Source organism: Amaranthus tricolor, chromosome 12, assembly GCF_026212465.1.
Source record: "Amaranthus tricolor cultivar Red isolate AtriRed21 chromosome 12, ASM2621246v1, whole genome shotgun sequence".
Taxonomy (NCBI): Eukaryota; Viridiplantae; Streptophyta; class Magnoliopsida; order Caryophyllales; family Amaranthaceae; genus Amaranthus; species Amaranthus tricolor.
The window spans coordinates 3,411,469-3,425,964 of NC_080058.1; the positions used below are offsets into that span (position 1 = coordinate 3,411,469).

A 14,496-nucleotide genomic window follows, 5' to 3' on the forward strand; every position below is an offset into this window, starting at 1 on the left:
TAAGACAAATTAAAATACAAAAAAATTACGAAAATATATTGGTAAGAGATATAACCCAAACACCCAACTATTATTTCAAATGTGATAATTTTAAAAATCTCCTTTTTATTTAAAATTTCAGAAAATGATATATATGTAAAAATACAAATTTTATATGAAACGATCTTATCGAGAAACGTGTCTCATACATAGGTTAAATAGATTATCTCATACATACTATGAGATTGAACCATTCCACTCGAAAAAGATCTCTTAGAAAAGGTCATACAAAATTTACCATGTGAATGTTTTTAAAAATCTCCAAAAAGTTTTTAAAAATTTCCTTTTGTAAAATTATAACTTAGAAGTATTTTTTTAAAATCCACCAACTTTATCATAGATCTTGCTAACACAATATCCCCAACTATTTTAGAGTAGAAAAGGGATTATTAAAAGAATATATTCGGGGGCATCTTTTGATTTTTGTATAATAGGAGCAATATTGAAGATGCGAATTGAATCAAAAACTAATTACTCTCAATCCTCAATAAATTACCACAATTATATAGTTCATGTAATCTAATAAAGAGTTAAGTGTGACATCAGTTAAATTATGCGAGAGAAAATGATCGATAAATTTCCAAATATAAAATTGCTGTAAAGAAATTAAAAAAAAATATATATTAATCTATTATGAATCAGATAGAATAATCTTGAGAAAAAAAAACTATTAATTTTAAAACTTGCTTATACAAAACTACTCTACAAATGCAACCACAACTATAACTATGTTCTTTTTCATTCTATTCAACTACAAAATACAAACCCAATGAAGACCCCTCTTCATCCCTTAATGTATGCTACAAAGCTAGAAAAACATTAAAATACAATTCAAAAAAAAAGCATGCCCTTGATATACAACAATCTAATCAAATTTGAGCTATTCTTACAATGCAACCTCAAAACAAGCCATATTAGCCCATATATAAAATGCGTCTCACTGAAAAACCGCCACATACAAGAATTTGCGATCAAATTTTACCTCCTAGGTTTTTTCTTAACCTTTTCACCACCACTTCTTCCTCCTTTACTGGAAACCGTTATTCCACCACTCACCATTGCTGCCTTTCTTTTAGGAGGTCTACCAATGGCTCTTCTAGAAGCTTCATCCGTCGAATCTTTTTCTCCTTTCCTACCACTACTCCTCCTCCTTGTCACACAAACTTCAGCCTCCTCTTTAACATTTCTCCTGTGGGTCCCACTCCCACTTGTCTTCTTACCATTTCCATTACCACCATTTTTCTCCTCCTCATCTTCCTCCTCATTATTCTTCATCTTTTCTTGACTTACAGGCGAATTTTGCTTCATTCTTTTTAAAAAATTAGCCACCCCCTGTTTCTTCAAAAGACTTGAAGAACTATTTTTCTCTTGTTTTTGATCCCTCAAATTTTTGCTAATTACCTTCTTATCGTTATTATTACTCAACCTCAAACCTCCATTAACCAAATTCGATTTCTTCAAATTTCCATCGGCATGACCATTATCACCATTATTATTCGATTTCTTTTGAACATGATCATGCGTTATCTTCTCTTCGCGACCATTATTCTCCAATTTACTACTACTATTACTCTTACTAAAATTATTCGTACTAGTATTAGTAACATCGTTTGAATCCCCCTTCTTTAGACTATCAGACAATGCTTGGATTGAGCCGGAGATCCGCCTCCGGCAGACAACCATGGTAGTGGATCTAGGTTTCTTAACTACGGGTTCAAGCTGCTGTGGATCTGGGTCGGGTTTCCTTGGTTGAATTTTGGGTTTAGGGTTTTTCCGGGTAATTTCATCGATTACAAATCTTCGCAATTCTCTTGCAGCTAAATGCTCTGCAGAGCTTTTACGGTAAAAAAGAACTGCATTGGTGAAAATGAGAAGAAGATCACGGTAAAACTTGGGATGACAATCGCTGTAAATACCTTTATCAAGTCGGGATTGAACCGTATCCAGATCCATGTGTTGACGGATCACATTTCGGTACTTTTCAGTTTCCTGTTACATAAGAAAATTTCATTAAAATAAAGTAAAAATAAGCAAATTATACTACAATAATTTTAACTTTTGACAATTACTCAAACATCATGGAGTTCAAATCCCCAAGTCATACTGTCTCAATCGCATGGAAATAGGGTAAAAATTAAGAATTAAGAAAAATTGATAAAAATAATGAAAATGTATTTAGTAGAAATGATCTCATCATCATATCGTGTCATTTGAGAATTTAAATTTATTACAGTTAAATTAGATTTAGGGACTTGAAGGTCAATGGGGAGGTAGGATCACCAATAAGTTAAATTGGTTGATGTGAAAGAATCAACTCAACCATAAGCTTAACGTTTATGGTTGAGATCACAGACTTACAATATATAATTTACACTACAACACGCCCTCTTACACGAGTCCTTTAAACTAGAAATATGAACGCAAAACAAATCATCCTCACACCTAACGTTAGATATTCCAATTTAAATAAAAGATAGTTAGTTGAGACCATGGTACCAATTTTATCAAACTTAATTTCTCTGTTTTGAACCTACATTATTTCTTTTATGGTAAAAGATTTATAGTATCAATGTGTTATATTTATTATTCTTTTAAATTTGTTATATTACAATTTTCTAAATAAAATCTTTCTAACTACACTGCAGCAATTTTAAAAAGAACAAAGGAATATTATCAAATGAAAGGAAGTGCGACCTTATTTAAAAACCTTACAAGAGCGTAGCGCACTTTTCAAAAAAAAATAAATTAACATAGTCAAATATTTTTTTCAAAAAAAAAAAGCACTTAGGAGTTATGAGCATATTTTAATAACAACTACTGCAAGTTCTTCGTACTGTACTTATGCTTTTCAAGACAGCTCTGGTATGACCTACTTTTACATGCATTTTTCATGTTAAAATTCGTCCCTTAAATCAAATAGATGAATCTATAGCAATTTATCACAGCAGCAATGATATGTAAATTCGCCACTAATTTTTTTATACTAACAAGTTAAATTCCGACATCTAAATCTTAAATTATAATTTGCCCTACAAAATTCTAAGTTACTACGAATATGTAGTATAAACTATTGCAAGTTTATCTCAATTTGAAAATTATCCTGAACTTTTAGACAACATCCTATCTGTAAGATCATAACTCAAAAAATTTTTCTTTAATATAACCACATGTTACAAGTTTATATTGGAGTTATTTGTCAAATGGTTGTTAATTGTTTTAGCTAGCAAGTTAAACAAACTACAAAAGCAAATTATTTTAACTTAAAACTCACATTTATATCCAATTTAAATATTAAGGCAAAAATTAAAAGTCAATTAAAAATTAAAAAAAAGACATAGGAGTTAATATATCTTTCTAGGATGATTATGAAGCAGAAATTTCTAATCAATCGTGGTGAGTTTGTAACTGTAGATCACTATAGAAAAGACAAAAAGAATAATATAATAGTTTAATAAACAAAACCAAAAAGATAAATTAAAATTACAAATCTCTCGCCCTATTAAGTTCTACTCCCTCCTATCCACCTTAAGAGTCTCATTTGACTTTTCACGGATTTTAAGGAGAGTCAAAAGTGGGACCCTAAGGGTAGGAAAGAGAGTGGTATCATGGGTTTTTAATGTAAGGGAGGAAAATGGAGGGCATAATTGAAAATATGATAAAGCTACGAAGGGCATAAAAGTAAAAAACTCATACCAAAAATAGAAATGGGACAATTAAGGTGACTTGACCATAAAAGGAAATGGGACAGATAAGCCGAATAGGAGGAATTATTATATAAAAATAATGTATTAACTTTACAAATAACCATTATTTATTAAAATCACCTCATTACGAGATTTTTTAGTAATTCTTTTCATAAATTAAATGTCTTAGGAGTTAGGCATATCTCAAAAAAAATGTCTTGTACTAAATATTTCTCGGGGTCCAACCTAAAACCCATATAGAATCCTCTCACCAAACATCATACAAACTTTTAACCGACTAAACTTGGAAATGTAGATGGATGAATAATGAGAGGAATATTGTCAATCACTCCCAAAAGTTTCTTTTATTAGACGGTAGACTAAGGGAAGAAAAGAGGTAAGTGAAATTCAATTATATAATTTTACCAAAAAAAATAATACTTATTTCAACTAAAATAAATTTAATTTTTACAAATATTTCTTAATAGGAAAATTTATTAACTATTGCTCATTGATAATTCCCAACTATTATTTAACCTCGTATATTCTTAAGTATTAGAATACTTAACCTTAAATACTCCAACTATTGCTCATTTACTCAAAAGATCCCAAAAACAGCCGGTAGAAAATAATATAGATAGTGTTCAACGTTAAGTTTTCAATACTTAGTGGTATACAAAATTAAATAAATTGAAGATCTTTTAAGTCAATCACCAATAATTAAGAATATTATTTACCAATTTTTCCTTCTTAATACAGTAATATGAATGTAAAATAAAACTAATTGGATGTGCTAATAATGGGCTACAGGTTTATATTAAGTGCATAAATAATAAAACACACTCTTCAACTTTCCTGGAAGTTCAAGTTACTTAACGTGCGTATAATAAGACGATGCTCATGCTACAACCCGTAGCCGTTACCAAAACTTTAATTTGATTATTAAATTATATATATATATATATATATATATATATATATATATATATAAGAAATCTTGTGAAAAAAAAAAAAAATATATATATATATATATATATATATATATAAAAGAAATCTTGTGAAAAAAAAATATATATATATATATATATAAAAGAAATCTTGTGAAAACCTTTTAATTTGGTGAAAATGAATCAAATCATGTGTATCATTTGATTTGTTTAAAGGAAAATGAATAGATATTATACATTTTAATTAGATGGATTAATAAAAGAATATTGTTCATTTTTATTCTTTTACTTTTTTTATTTTAAAATTTTTTTATTTTTTAAACTTTTGATTTTTTTTATTTTTTTATATATATATTTTTTTATTTTCCCATCACTATAAACCAACGTATAAGGTTAAACAAAAATTCATGCAGGATAAGAAGTACATGTATTTTTCAATAACGTGTATATATAAAGAATTAATTGCGAATTACAACATGATGTTTTTTTTACGAATTACAGCTTTCATAGTTCATTTTTTACCATTATTCAGGCCAAGTGACCGGATTCGTATAAAATGACTAGTCGACCAGCATTTTTACCTTTGAATTTTTTTTTTTTGAGTTTTTTTTCTTTTTTCATTTAATTCTTCTTCCCCAATTACCTTTCTCTCTCCTTTTTCTTCCCCTAGTATTTAACCCAATCCACCTCTAAAACTCCATCTTCGTGACTTTTAATTTTTGATTTTTGTGATCTCCTTCTTCCCCCAACATTTAACTCAACCCACCATTAAAACTCCATCCGATATTTTCAATCCAGTTCCATACTCGTCCATTTAATCCAATATACCAAAGTACAAATCCCCACTTAAAGATTGGATACTTGTCACAGTAATAATGTATAGATTCATCAGATTCATCCCAAGCTCTCTTACACCGATGTATGCAGCCCCTACATTCCCTTAAAACTAGGACATAAAGGAATTGATTTTCCTCAAAAATCACGGAGCTGAAGAAAAATGCTCATCATTGAGGTAATAATTAAATGATAGAGGAAATAGCTTTTTACCTTGGCATCCATCGGGAAGATACAGGTTACCTTCATATTCACCTCCACATTTACAAGTTCCATCACCATCACAGATTCACAGTATGGACTGTACGTCCATTGAAAATCATTTAAAAATGGAGCAAACCATTCCAATACCATTGAGACTGCTCTCAGCAGACTTGTTCACTAAGCGGCTGTAAATTAATCCTGCTCTCATCTCACACGCAGAAGAACTTTTCAGTATCGAGTTAAACGAACGAGTATGGAGGTGGATTGAAAATATCGAAAGGAGTTTCAATGGTGGATTGAGTTAAATATCAGGGGAAAAAGAAACTCACAAAAATTAAAAATTAAAAGTCACTAAGATAGAGTTTCAAAGGAGTAAATGGTGGATTCCGTTAAATGTTAGGGAAGAAGGAGAGAGAAAGGTAATTGGGGAAGAAGAAGGAGGAGAGAGAAAGATAATTGAGAAGAAGAATTAAATGAAAAAAAAAATTAAAACTCACAAAAAAAATTAAAACAAAAAAAAAATCAAAGGTAAAAACGCTGATTAATCGGTCATTTTATACGGAAACGGTCAATGGCCTGAATAGTGATCAAAAATGAACTATAAAGACAGTAATTCGCAAATAAAAACAAGGTTGTAATTCTCAATTCTATATAAAACATAAGACTATTTACTTACCAATAAGAATTAATAATAGACGAGATTTGAAGAATCCGCGTAAAAATTTTGCACATACATTAGAAAGTTTCAACAAAACTATTATGTTTGATTGAAATGCTTTGTTTTGACTTATTTTTTAAAAAATTTAAAATAATATTTTAAAAAAATTATTTTCAAATTTTATTATTCTATTATATAAGTGATGTTTATATTTAAAATAAAAACGATGAATTATAATAAACAAATCTTTGGATAGAACAAAATAAATGATCATATTTTAAAATTTACATATATTTTGTTCAATTAGATGATTTGTTTGATAAAATTCATCCTATTTATTTTAAATATAAAAATATTGTCATATAATAGCAAAATTAAATAATAGTGAAATTTGAATATAATGTTTTAATAACATTACCTTAGATTTTTAAAAAAATAATCAAAACAAAATACTTCAATCAGAATGATTTTGTTGAAACTATTTAATGTACAAGTAAAATTTTAGGCGGATTCTCCATGTTTTGTCTATTATTAGTTGCCCTTTTTTTAAAATTATTTTTTTAATTATAATGTAGGTTGAGAAAAGAAATAAGTTAAGTGGAATTTAATATAAGAAACTTATTTAATCGCCGAAATAAAATTCAATTTTTAATTTCAAATACCACTTATTATTTTCCTTGCCCGGTCAACTTGAATTTCCTATATCGGAAAGATTAAAAATACGAAAATAAAACTCCTCCCTTAGCTTGGATATAAATAACATTTTACGTACCACGTATATACAGTTACTTCATCAGGTTTTTGTAAAATTTTTGAATCTCCAGTTCTCTACAGACTTCAGATATTTGGAATAAAAGGTTTGTATTCATTTCTCCTCTTATGAGAAAAAATTACCTCAATAAATATATTATCAATTAAAAAATATTAGAGAATTAGACCAATATATTCACAAATTTTAACCGCACGATCAGTATGTATTCTTATAATATTATTTAAATTATTAACACTACTATTATACTAATTGTTTTTCATAGAGGGATGTGTAGCGACTAAAAATGAAAGATAACATTTAATATTACTTCAAGTTAATTTAATTATTAGTTGTTTCTTAATTTAATTATTAGGTGTACTCCAAAATAATGGTTGACGCTGATATTAAACAAAAAAACACATCAAATTATTTGTTAATAAATTTTCATCGTGCTTTTTAAATTTTTATGTTAAGGAAATCATCTACAATTAAGAACGAGTGAGTTACTCTCGTAAAAGGTCATATCCAAGCGACGTGAACTTTATATACTAATAATTTATATTAATTAGACTATTCAACCTGTATATAAAACATGTCTCAGAGAGTCACGGTTACACTATCTCATATAAAAATGAAAAATTTAAATTTGAAAAAAAAGTGATAGGAAGAACAATCACTCTCATGAGTCCAGAAAAGAAAAGCCCAAGAGAAAAATAGAGCCATGGACCAATTTATCCAACTTGCGTTTCAAATACTCGAGACCCAGCCCAATTATTTATCTTTTGACTAAAATACCCTTAAACTTTTCCGGGATTTGACACCTATGTCCCCGCCCTGTTCTTTTGCATGTCTTACTAGTTACCACCATGACGACGTGGCATGAATTATTTTTCATTTTCGCCCACTCTCAAAATGTTCCCACCTTGTAAGTTAGAACAAGAAAGATAACCTTTCTCTCCTTGTAAATTTGCTAACATATAAATAAAATAAAAAATAAAAAAAAAGTGATTTATAAAAATGAAATAATGCGGATCATAAATGATAAAAGAAAAAGAAAACGTGTAAAAAAAATAATAAAAGTGGCTGATTATTTCCATTAAAAATACATTAAAAACTAACTAAAATAAATTTATGCACATAGATACTGTTAACTTTTAAGTACTCCCTCCAAATCACCGCTAATATTTCATTTACTTTATCTATCCAATGTAATTATTTAATTCCTAATATTTCTAATTATGCATAATTAATAATTATAAAAAATTGATATAAATAATACTTATAAATTGATATAAACTAACTAAAATATTTGTATTGAGATGATCAAACAATCTCACTTAGTTATGTTTTAACTTATAAATTAATAATAAAATATAAATTAAGAGTAAGAAGTAAATAATTCTAAAAAATAAATGACACATTGTAGTGGATTAGAGAGAGTATTAGATAGTTTTAAAATTTTTGCTACTTGTAATTCTTCGGACGTGGTCTAAATTAAGTCTGATTGTATCAACATAAATTTTTGCGAAAAATTACTTCTACAATTTTTTGGAATTTCCTTTGATTGTAAAATATATTTTTTACATAACAACCGAGATAGAATGAGATTATAAAAATTATTTGGAATAAAAAAGAGCTAAAATGTGTTGATTAAAATTAAAAAAAATAATAAAAACAACACAATAAAAAAGAAAAGTGTTTAGGCTAGAAAGAGTTATATGCAACTTTAATATCACAATAAGAGTAAATCATAAAAACAATTAAATAATACTTAATAGTAATGTTAAGATCTAGCCTTATTATACGGAATTTTTCCTTTTATACTTGTTTAATTTAATGGAGTAAAACAACGTTTGGGCTTTTCTCTATTCTACTATGTTTAAACTAACGTTATTGAGTTTTTCATTTTACTCCATATCTTATATCTTATATCTTAATACATCTATAATTTTATCTTCTCCTTTGTTTAAATATTATTTTTCTAAAAAACTGAAGTAATAAAGCAACAATTTATTCATAATTATATTATTACCATAATGCCCTCTTGACCAAGGATTTCAACTCTGATTTTAGATAAGAATTAGTGGTAATAAATAAGAAATAACTCGTGCAAATAACCAAAATATTGCATTTGTTTGGTATGGCACCTACCTATGAAGATACAGATAAGTCTTTCTATTAGATTAAAGGTCTTTATCAAGTTAATGTTGGTAAATTTTGGTTATGAAACTTAACCGTTATTTGAATGGAAATATTAATATCATTGTAAATTAAGTGTATCATGCAAATTGGATTATCGAAATTGTAATATCTTATACATGTAAACAATCTTAATTAATATTTTTATATTATTAGACTATTTATTTTCTAACTGTTGGTTTATAGTTTTAAAAAAAAAACGAAGGGTTCAAAATTTTAAATAATTACGAGCAAAAATGATGTACTTCTAAAAGATTTACCTGACTAGGAATTCGACGCTGAAAAACAGAGCCGTGTTTATGTGACCTGAGGATCTCCAGAAAACGAATCAATGGTTGAGATTTTGCGTTGATCCGCTTATTAGCGGGAGAAAGCTCCTCTGCCTCAAACTCATCAGTACTATTATCTCCTCCTCCCCTACCGAAACGACATCGTTTTATCTTCGACAAACTTGCGCAGCTTTGAACGTCACTACTCTGTTGCTTCAAACTTTCACCTCTTCTCGACTCGGATAATGACTCAGTGAGTCGACTCACCTTCCCTTCTCTAAACGATTTCTTCTCTAGTTGAACCGGATCTGGCTCGTCCGATTCACGCTTCAATTTTGATTTTCTCTCCTCTGTAACCGCTTGGGTCGTGTCGGTTTTGACGTCATCGTCGTGGTGGTGGTGGTGGCTTGTCGAGTTCGACTCGTTCCACGACCGGTTCTCAGCCGAGTCACCGGTAATAACTTTTTCTTGCGAAGATCTTTCAAATTCTTCCTCGTGTTTTTCTCTAATATTTTCCACCGGTTCAATCTTCAGATCTGCTTGTTCTTCTTTTACCTTACTGTTATTCTCCCTCTCCTCCTTTAATCTCTTCACTTTCGATTGCAACGACCTTTTCAATTACAAAAAAAAAATTCATCAATCAACTATCAGATCTATCTCAACCAAATCTACAGAACATAGATCGAAAACATCTAAAATCATAATCAAATTCAAATTACACGATCGAAACATCATGACGATGAACTTCACGCTTAAGTTCTTCAACGCGAAGCTTTCGTAATTCCTCCACCATACGCAACACACCATCGTCGTCGTCTTCGTCGTCATGAAAGCGGCGCTTTAAGTGGACGTACTTTTCCTTGCAGTTCTTAGACGAAAAACCAGAATTAACATCAAAATTTTCATATTTATCCTCGTTGTGAGAAGAAGAGTGTTTAATACGTTTTTGGAGTTCTTTAGCTATGGACTCCCAACTATCTGTCCCATGGCGATTAACGGCACACACCAACAACAACTCCTCTAATACTCCCCACGTTTGTTCTCCTTCATTTTCCGGCATTTTCGTCCGTAAAGTTTCATTATTGGACGACATCGTCTCGTCGTATTTCTCTTTTTCATTCATTATAATAAATAAATTAATAATATAAAGGAGTATTTAAAAATCTCAGATTATTTTCTCTCCTAAACGTCAATATTTCTAAATCTAAAATTTCTACCATCATTTTTTCTTCTGGCTAAATAATTTATTTTTAAAAAAAATTAGGGCTTTTGGATGGTGTTTGAAATTTTATAGCCATAATAAAAGATCTAAAAAATTTAAAATAATAAATTAGTTCAAATTTGGGTTTTGGTCGGACCTTCGATAATTTATGGATGAATGGAGGCGGGGGGAAGTTGGGGAGACTTTTTGATTGTGTAATAAGGGCTTGCAAGTTTTTCTTTTATACTGCTACTCCGGTCACTGATGGTTCTTTTGTTTGTTTAATTACTATTTTGACCTCTTATTTTGTTTACAATTTTGATTTTTATATAGTAGATCGTTTAATCATACATACCAATTTTTTAAATGAAAAATTATTATGAATAATATAACTTTACTTATTTCTCTATAATAATATCAATTTTTTTATTAACTATGAATAATATAAATTTAAAGGGGTATTTTTTAAAAAAATCTCTAATAAATTAAAATTAGTATTATTCTAGAAAAATACTACCTTATGTTGGTATTATTTATGGTTAATAAATTAAATTTTCATTGTGTTGCCACATTTTTTAATTAAAATTGCTAAAATGTTGTTAAGTATATTTTAAATTATAAAATCAACCATTATTATTATTAAACTAAAATATTAATAATAATAAAGTTAAAATAAAAAAATATTATTTTTAAAACAGAAAAAAAATTTAAAAATCGAAAAATATCAATTTGACAACGGTAACATTTTGTTAAAATCATAATACTTATATATCTTAACACTAATAACTTCTTGCATTGCACGAGATTCTATACTAGTTGTTTTCTATTTTTATTACAATTTATACTGTCCTTTTTTATTTTACATAAGTTGTAGAATGAATATGAAAACTGAGTTGGAAATAAATCAAATAATTAAATAGATGATAAAAATGAGTAGTTTAGATAGAAAAATAATATAAGTTTGTAGATGATATTAAAAAATAAAAACTTAAATTATTGTTGATAAAAAAATGAGTGCAAAATTAGTGGGAATTACGAGGGACAAAAATAGCATTTTATAAACATGTTTATTTTAATGGTTTGTAAAAATGTTCTAATCAAGTGTGGAAATATGTAACATAAGATGGACAAGGAATATAAGTTAGTAAATAAAATTAAAAAAAGATGTGTTATACCATTGCCAATAAATAAAATGGTGTCAAATTAATAAAATAAATTAAAATAAAAAATAGGGTAAATTTAAAGAAATTGAGAATATTTTATAAAAAAATATTATTTCAATGATTTATAAAAACGTTCTAATTAATCATAGAACATTGAAATTCCCTTTTAAACGATATCCTTATCAAAATTATACATTTAATAATTAAAAAGTGTAGTGATTTCAAATTACAAATTTCAATTACTTATTACTTATGCCCAATAAATAAACTTATTTTCAGAGCAAAATTTTTTTTAAGAAATTACAAATTTTTAATAAAAATTAACTTTGTATCAAACCCAATAATCTCAGGAAATGCTTGGAAAGTCATGTCTTTTTAGTTATTTTGTCACTCCTTGTTATGCAACCATAAATAAATTGTTTAACAGAATCATTGAGATGATCCATAGTGAATTTAACAAATAAAGAGAAAATTGTAAGAAAATAACAAATAAATTTTTTTTCTAAAAAGTGACTAATAAAAAAAAGTTTTGCCAAAAAAATAAATTATATATTTTTCAAATAGCACAAAGTAAACGTTTTTCTTCAGTTAACTATTAAATATAAAATTGACTGGACACATAAAGTGCACGTGAGCAGTTAATGTTCCCTGTTTCCTTAGTCATATTCAATTAAAAACGAATGTTTTACTTTTAATTTTTCACTCATCTTCTACCTCTGCTTTTCACTCAAAATAAAAAATTCTTCATCATTAAAATCGAAAATTTTTCAAGCTCGTTTATCATTCTTGCTTCACTTCTTTTTGCTTCTTTCCTTGTTTTTACTTCTTACGAGATTCATATCTAACAATCTCATTCTTTTTCTTGGTAGAAAATCCTTATTTGAAAAAACTCATGAACTTACGGTCCGTTTAGTTGATGGTAATGAAGTAATGGGAATGAAATGTTGTAATGGCAATAATAATGAAGGAATAGATCTGAGAATTGGTAATAAAAATTCTTTTGTTTGGTATGCATGACTAAAGAATGATAATGAAAGATAATATTCCATTGATTGCATTTGATTGTTAGTAATAAAAAATGGTAACTCTTAGTTTCATTATTGTATATTTGTATCTAAAAGCATTATTGTATCTAAATTATTCTGTCTAATGATTCTTTTTTTAATAATAATATTTTTTTGGATAATTACATTGCCTTTTTTTTCTTCATTAATTTTTTTTCTTCAGCTCGAAACAACATTACCTTATTTTATTACCACATTAATACTTCATTACCATTACAACCTAATACCAGGTTGTTTGATGGGAATAAAAATGGCCCTTTTTGGTAATTTTATTACCTTATTTTATTATCATCCATTACCATTGAAGGCATCCAAATAACCAAATTTTTTATTACTTAATTTTATTACTATTACCGCCCTCTAATACCATGTACCAAACGGGCTGTTAAAGGTTTAAAAATCACCCATCAACATAAAAACCACTTTTTTCTTACAAAAATCATACTAAATTTGCCAAAACTCCTTCTTCCTCAAAAACTAAAACTAAAAACCTTAAACGCAATTTATCAAATTCGGGTTTCAAAAAGAATCAAAGTGAAGTAATTAACCCCATTTTATAAAAAAAAAAAGAAGGTATTAACTCAATTTGATGTGACCAGTCAATATTTTATGCGACAATCAATTGAAGAAAAATAGTTACTTGGTATTCTTTAGAAAAGAAAAAATTTTGTTAGAAATTTTTTTAAAAAACTTTTTTTATTAAGTACTTTTTGAAAAAAATTTTTATATTAGACACTTTTGATAATTTTCAACAAAGTCAAGGAAATAATGGAATATTAAACTTGAAATTTGATAACAATATTAATAAATGGGATTTTAATAGATTCATCATAATTTCTTATTTTAATAATCAACAATGCAAAAGCAAAATTAATTTGTAATTTGGATTGAAATGAAAAATAATCCAAGTACTTGTAAATATCAAATTCCTTTCTCTTCGTTGAGATGCAATATTGTCCACTTGACTATTAGGTGCATCTTAGCCGTACACGTCAGCACTTGGGTCGTGTTAAACTTTGGTGTGTGGATCTTAGTCCATTCAAATTTTTATGATGATTTTTATTCTTGGAATTTTGGTTGTTTTGTGAATTATCAGGAGCTTCGGCCCATATGAATGATCATAGATCGAGTTTGAATTTAATCCAATAATCTATATCCGATATAATTATTTTAGTGGATTCATATAAGCATTTTGATCTAAACATTTTTTCAACTTTACATTAAATTCTAGATGTATCATATGTGATTGATCTATTTATACCTTTTCAAGATACATATGTCTTATCTTAACTTATATGTTGAACTTAAGTCTAAATAATATTTAAATTGATATAAAATGGTTTGAAATTGATAATATATCGAATTATGGGTCGAATTTTAATCAAAGGTTAGTGCATAATGGATTTAGATCGGTATTAGATCTGAAAACAATCCTAAAACTAAATCCATCTATGTTTAGGTGTTTGATCTAAAAGTATGGATGA

The 14,496-nt window shown here is 27.7% G+C and overlaps 1 protein-coding gene across 1 annotated transcript; it reads right to left on the reverse strand.

The window, feature by feature from the left end:
- Positions 1-748: 748 nt before the first annotated feature.
- Positions 749-11,005, reverse strand: LOC130796716 (uncharacterized). Its single transcript, XM_057659086.1, has 3 exons — positions 10,304-11,005; positions 9,576-10,194; positions 749-2,028 (listed from the first exon to the last, which is right to left on the reverse strand). The coding sequence occupies exons 1-3, from the start codon at positions 10,705-10,707 to the stop codon at positions 1,018-1,020; spliced, it is 2,034 nt and encodes a 677-aa protein (XP_057515069.1). The 5' UTR covers positions 10,708-11,005; the 3' UTR covers positions 749-1,017.
- Positions 11,006-14,496: the final 3,491 nt, after the last annotated feature.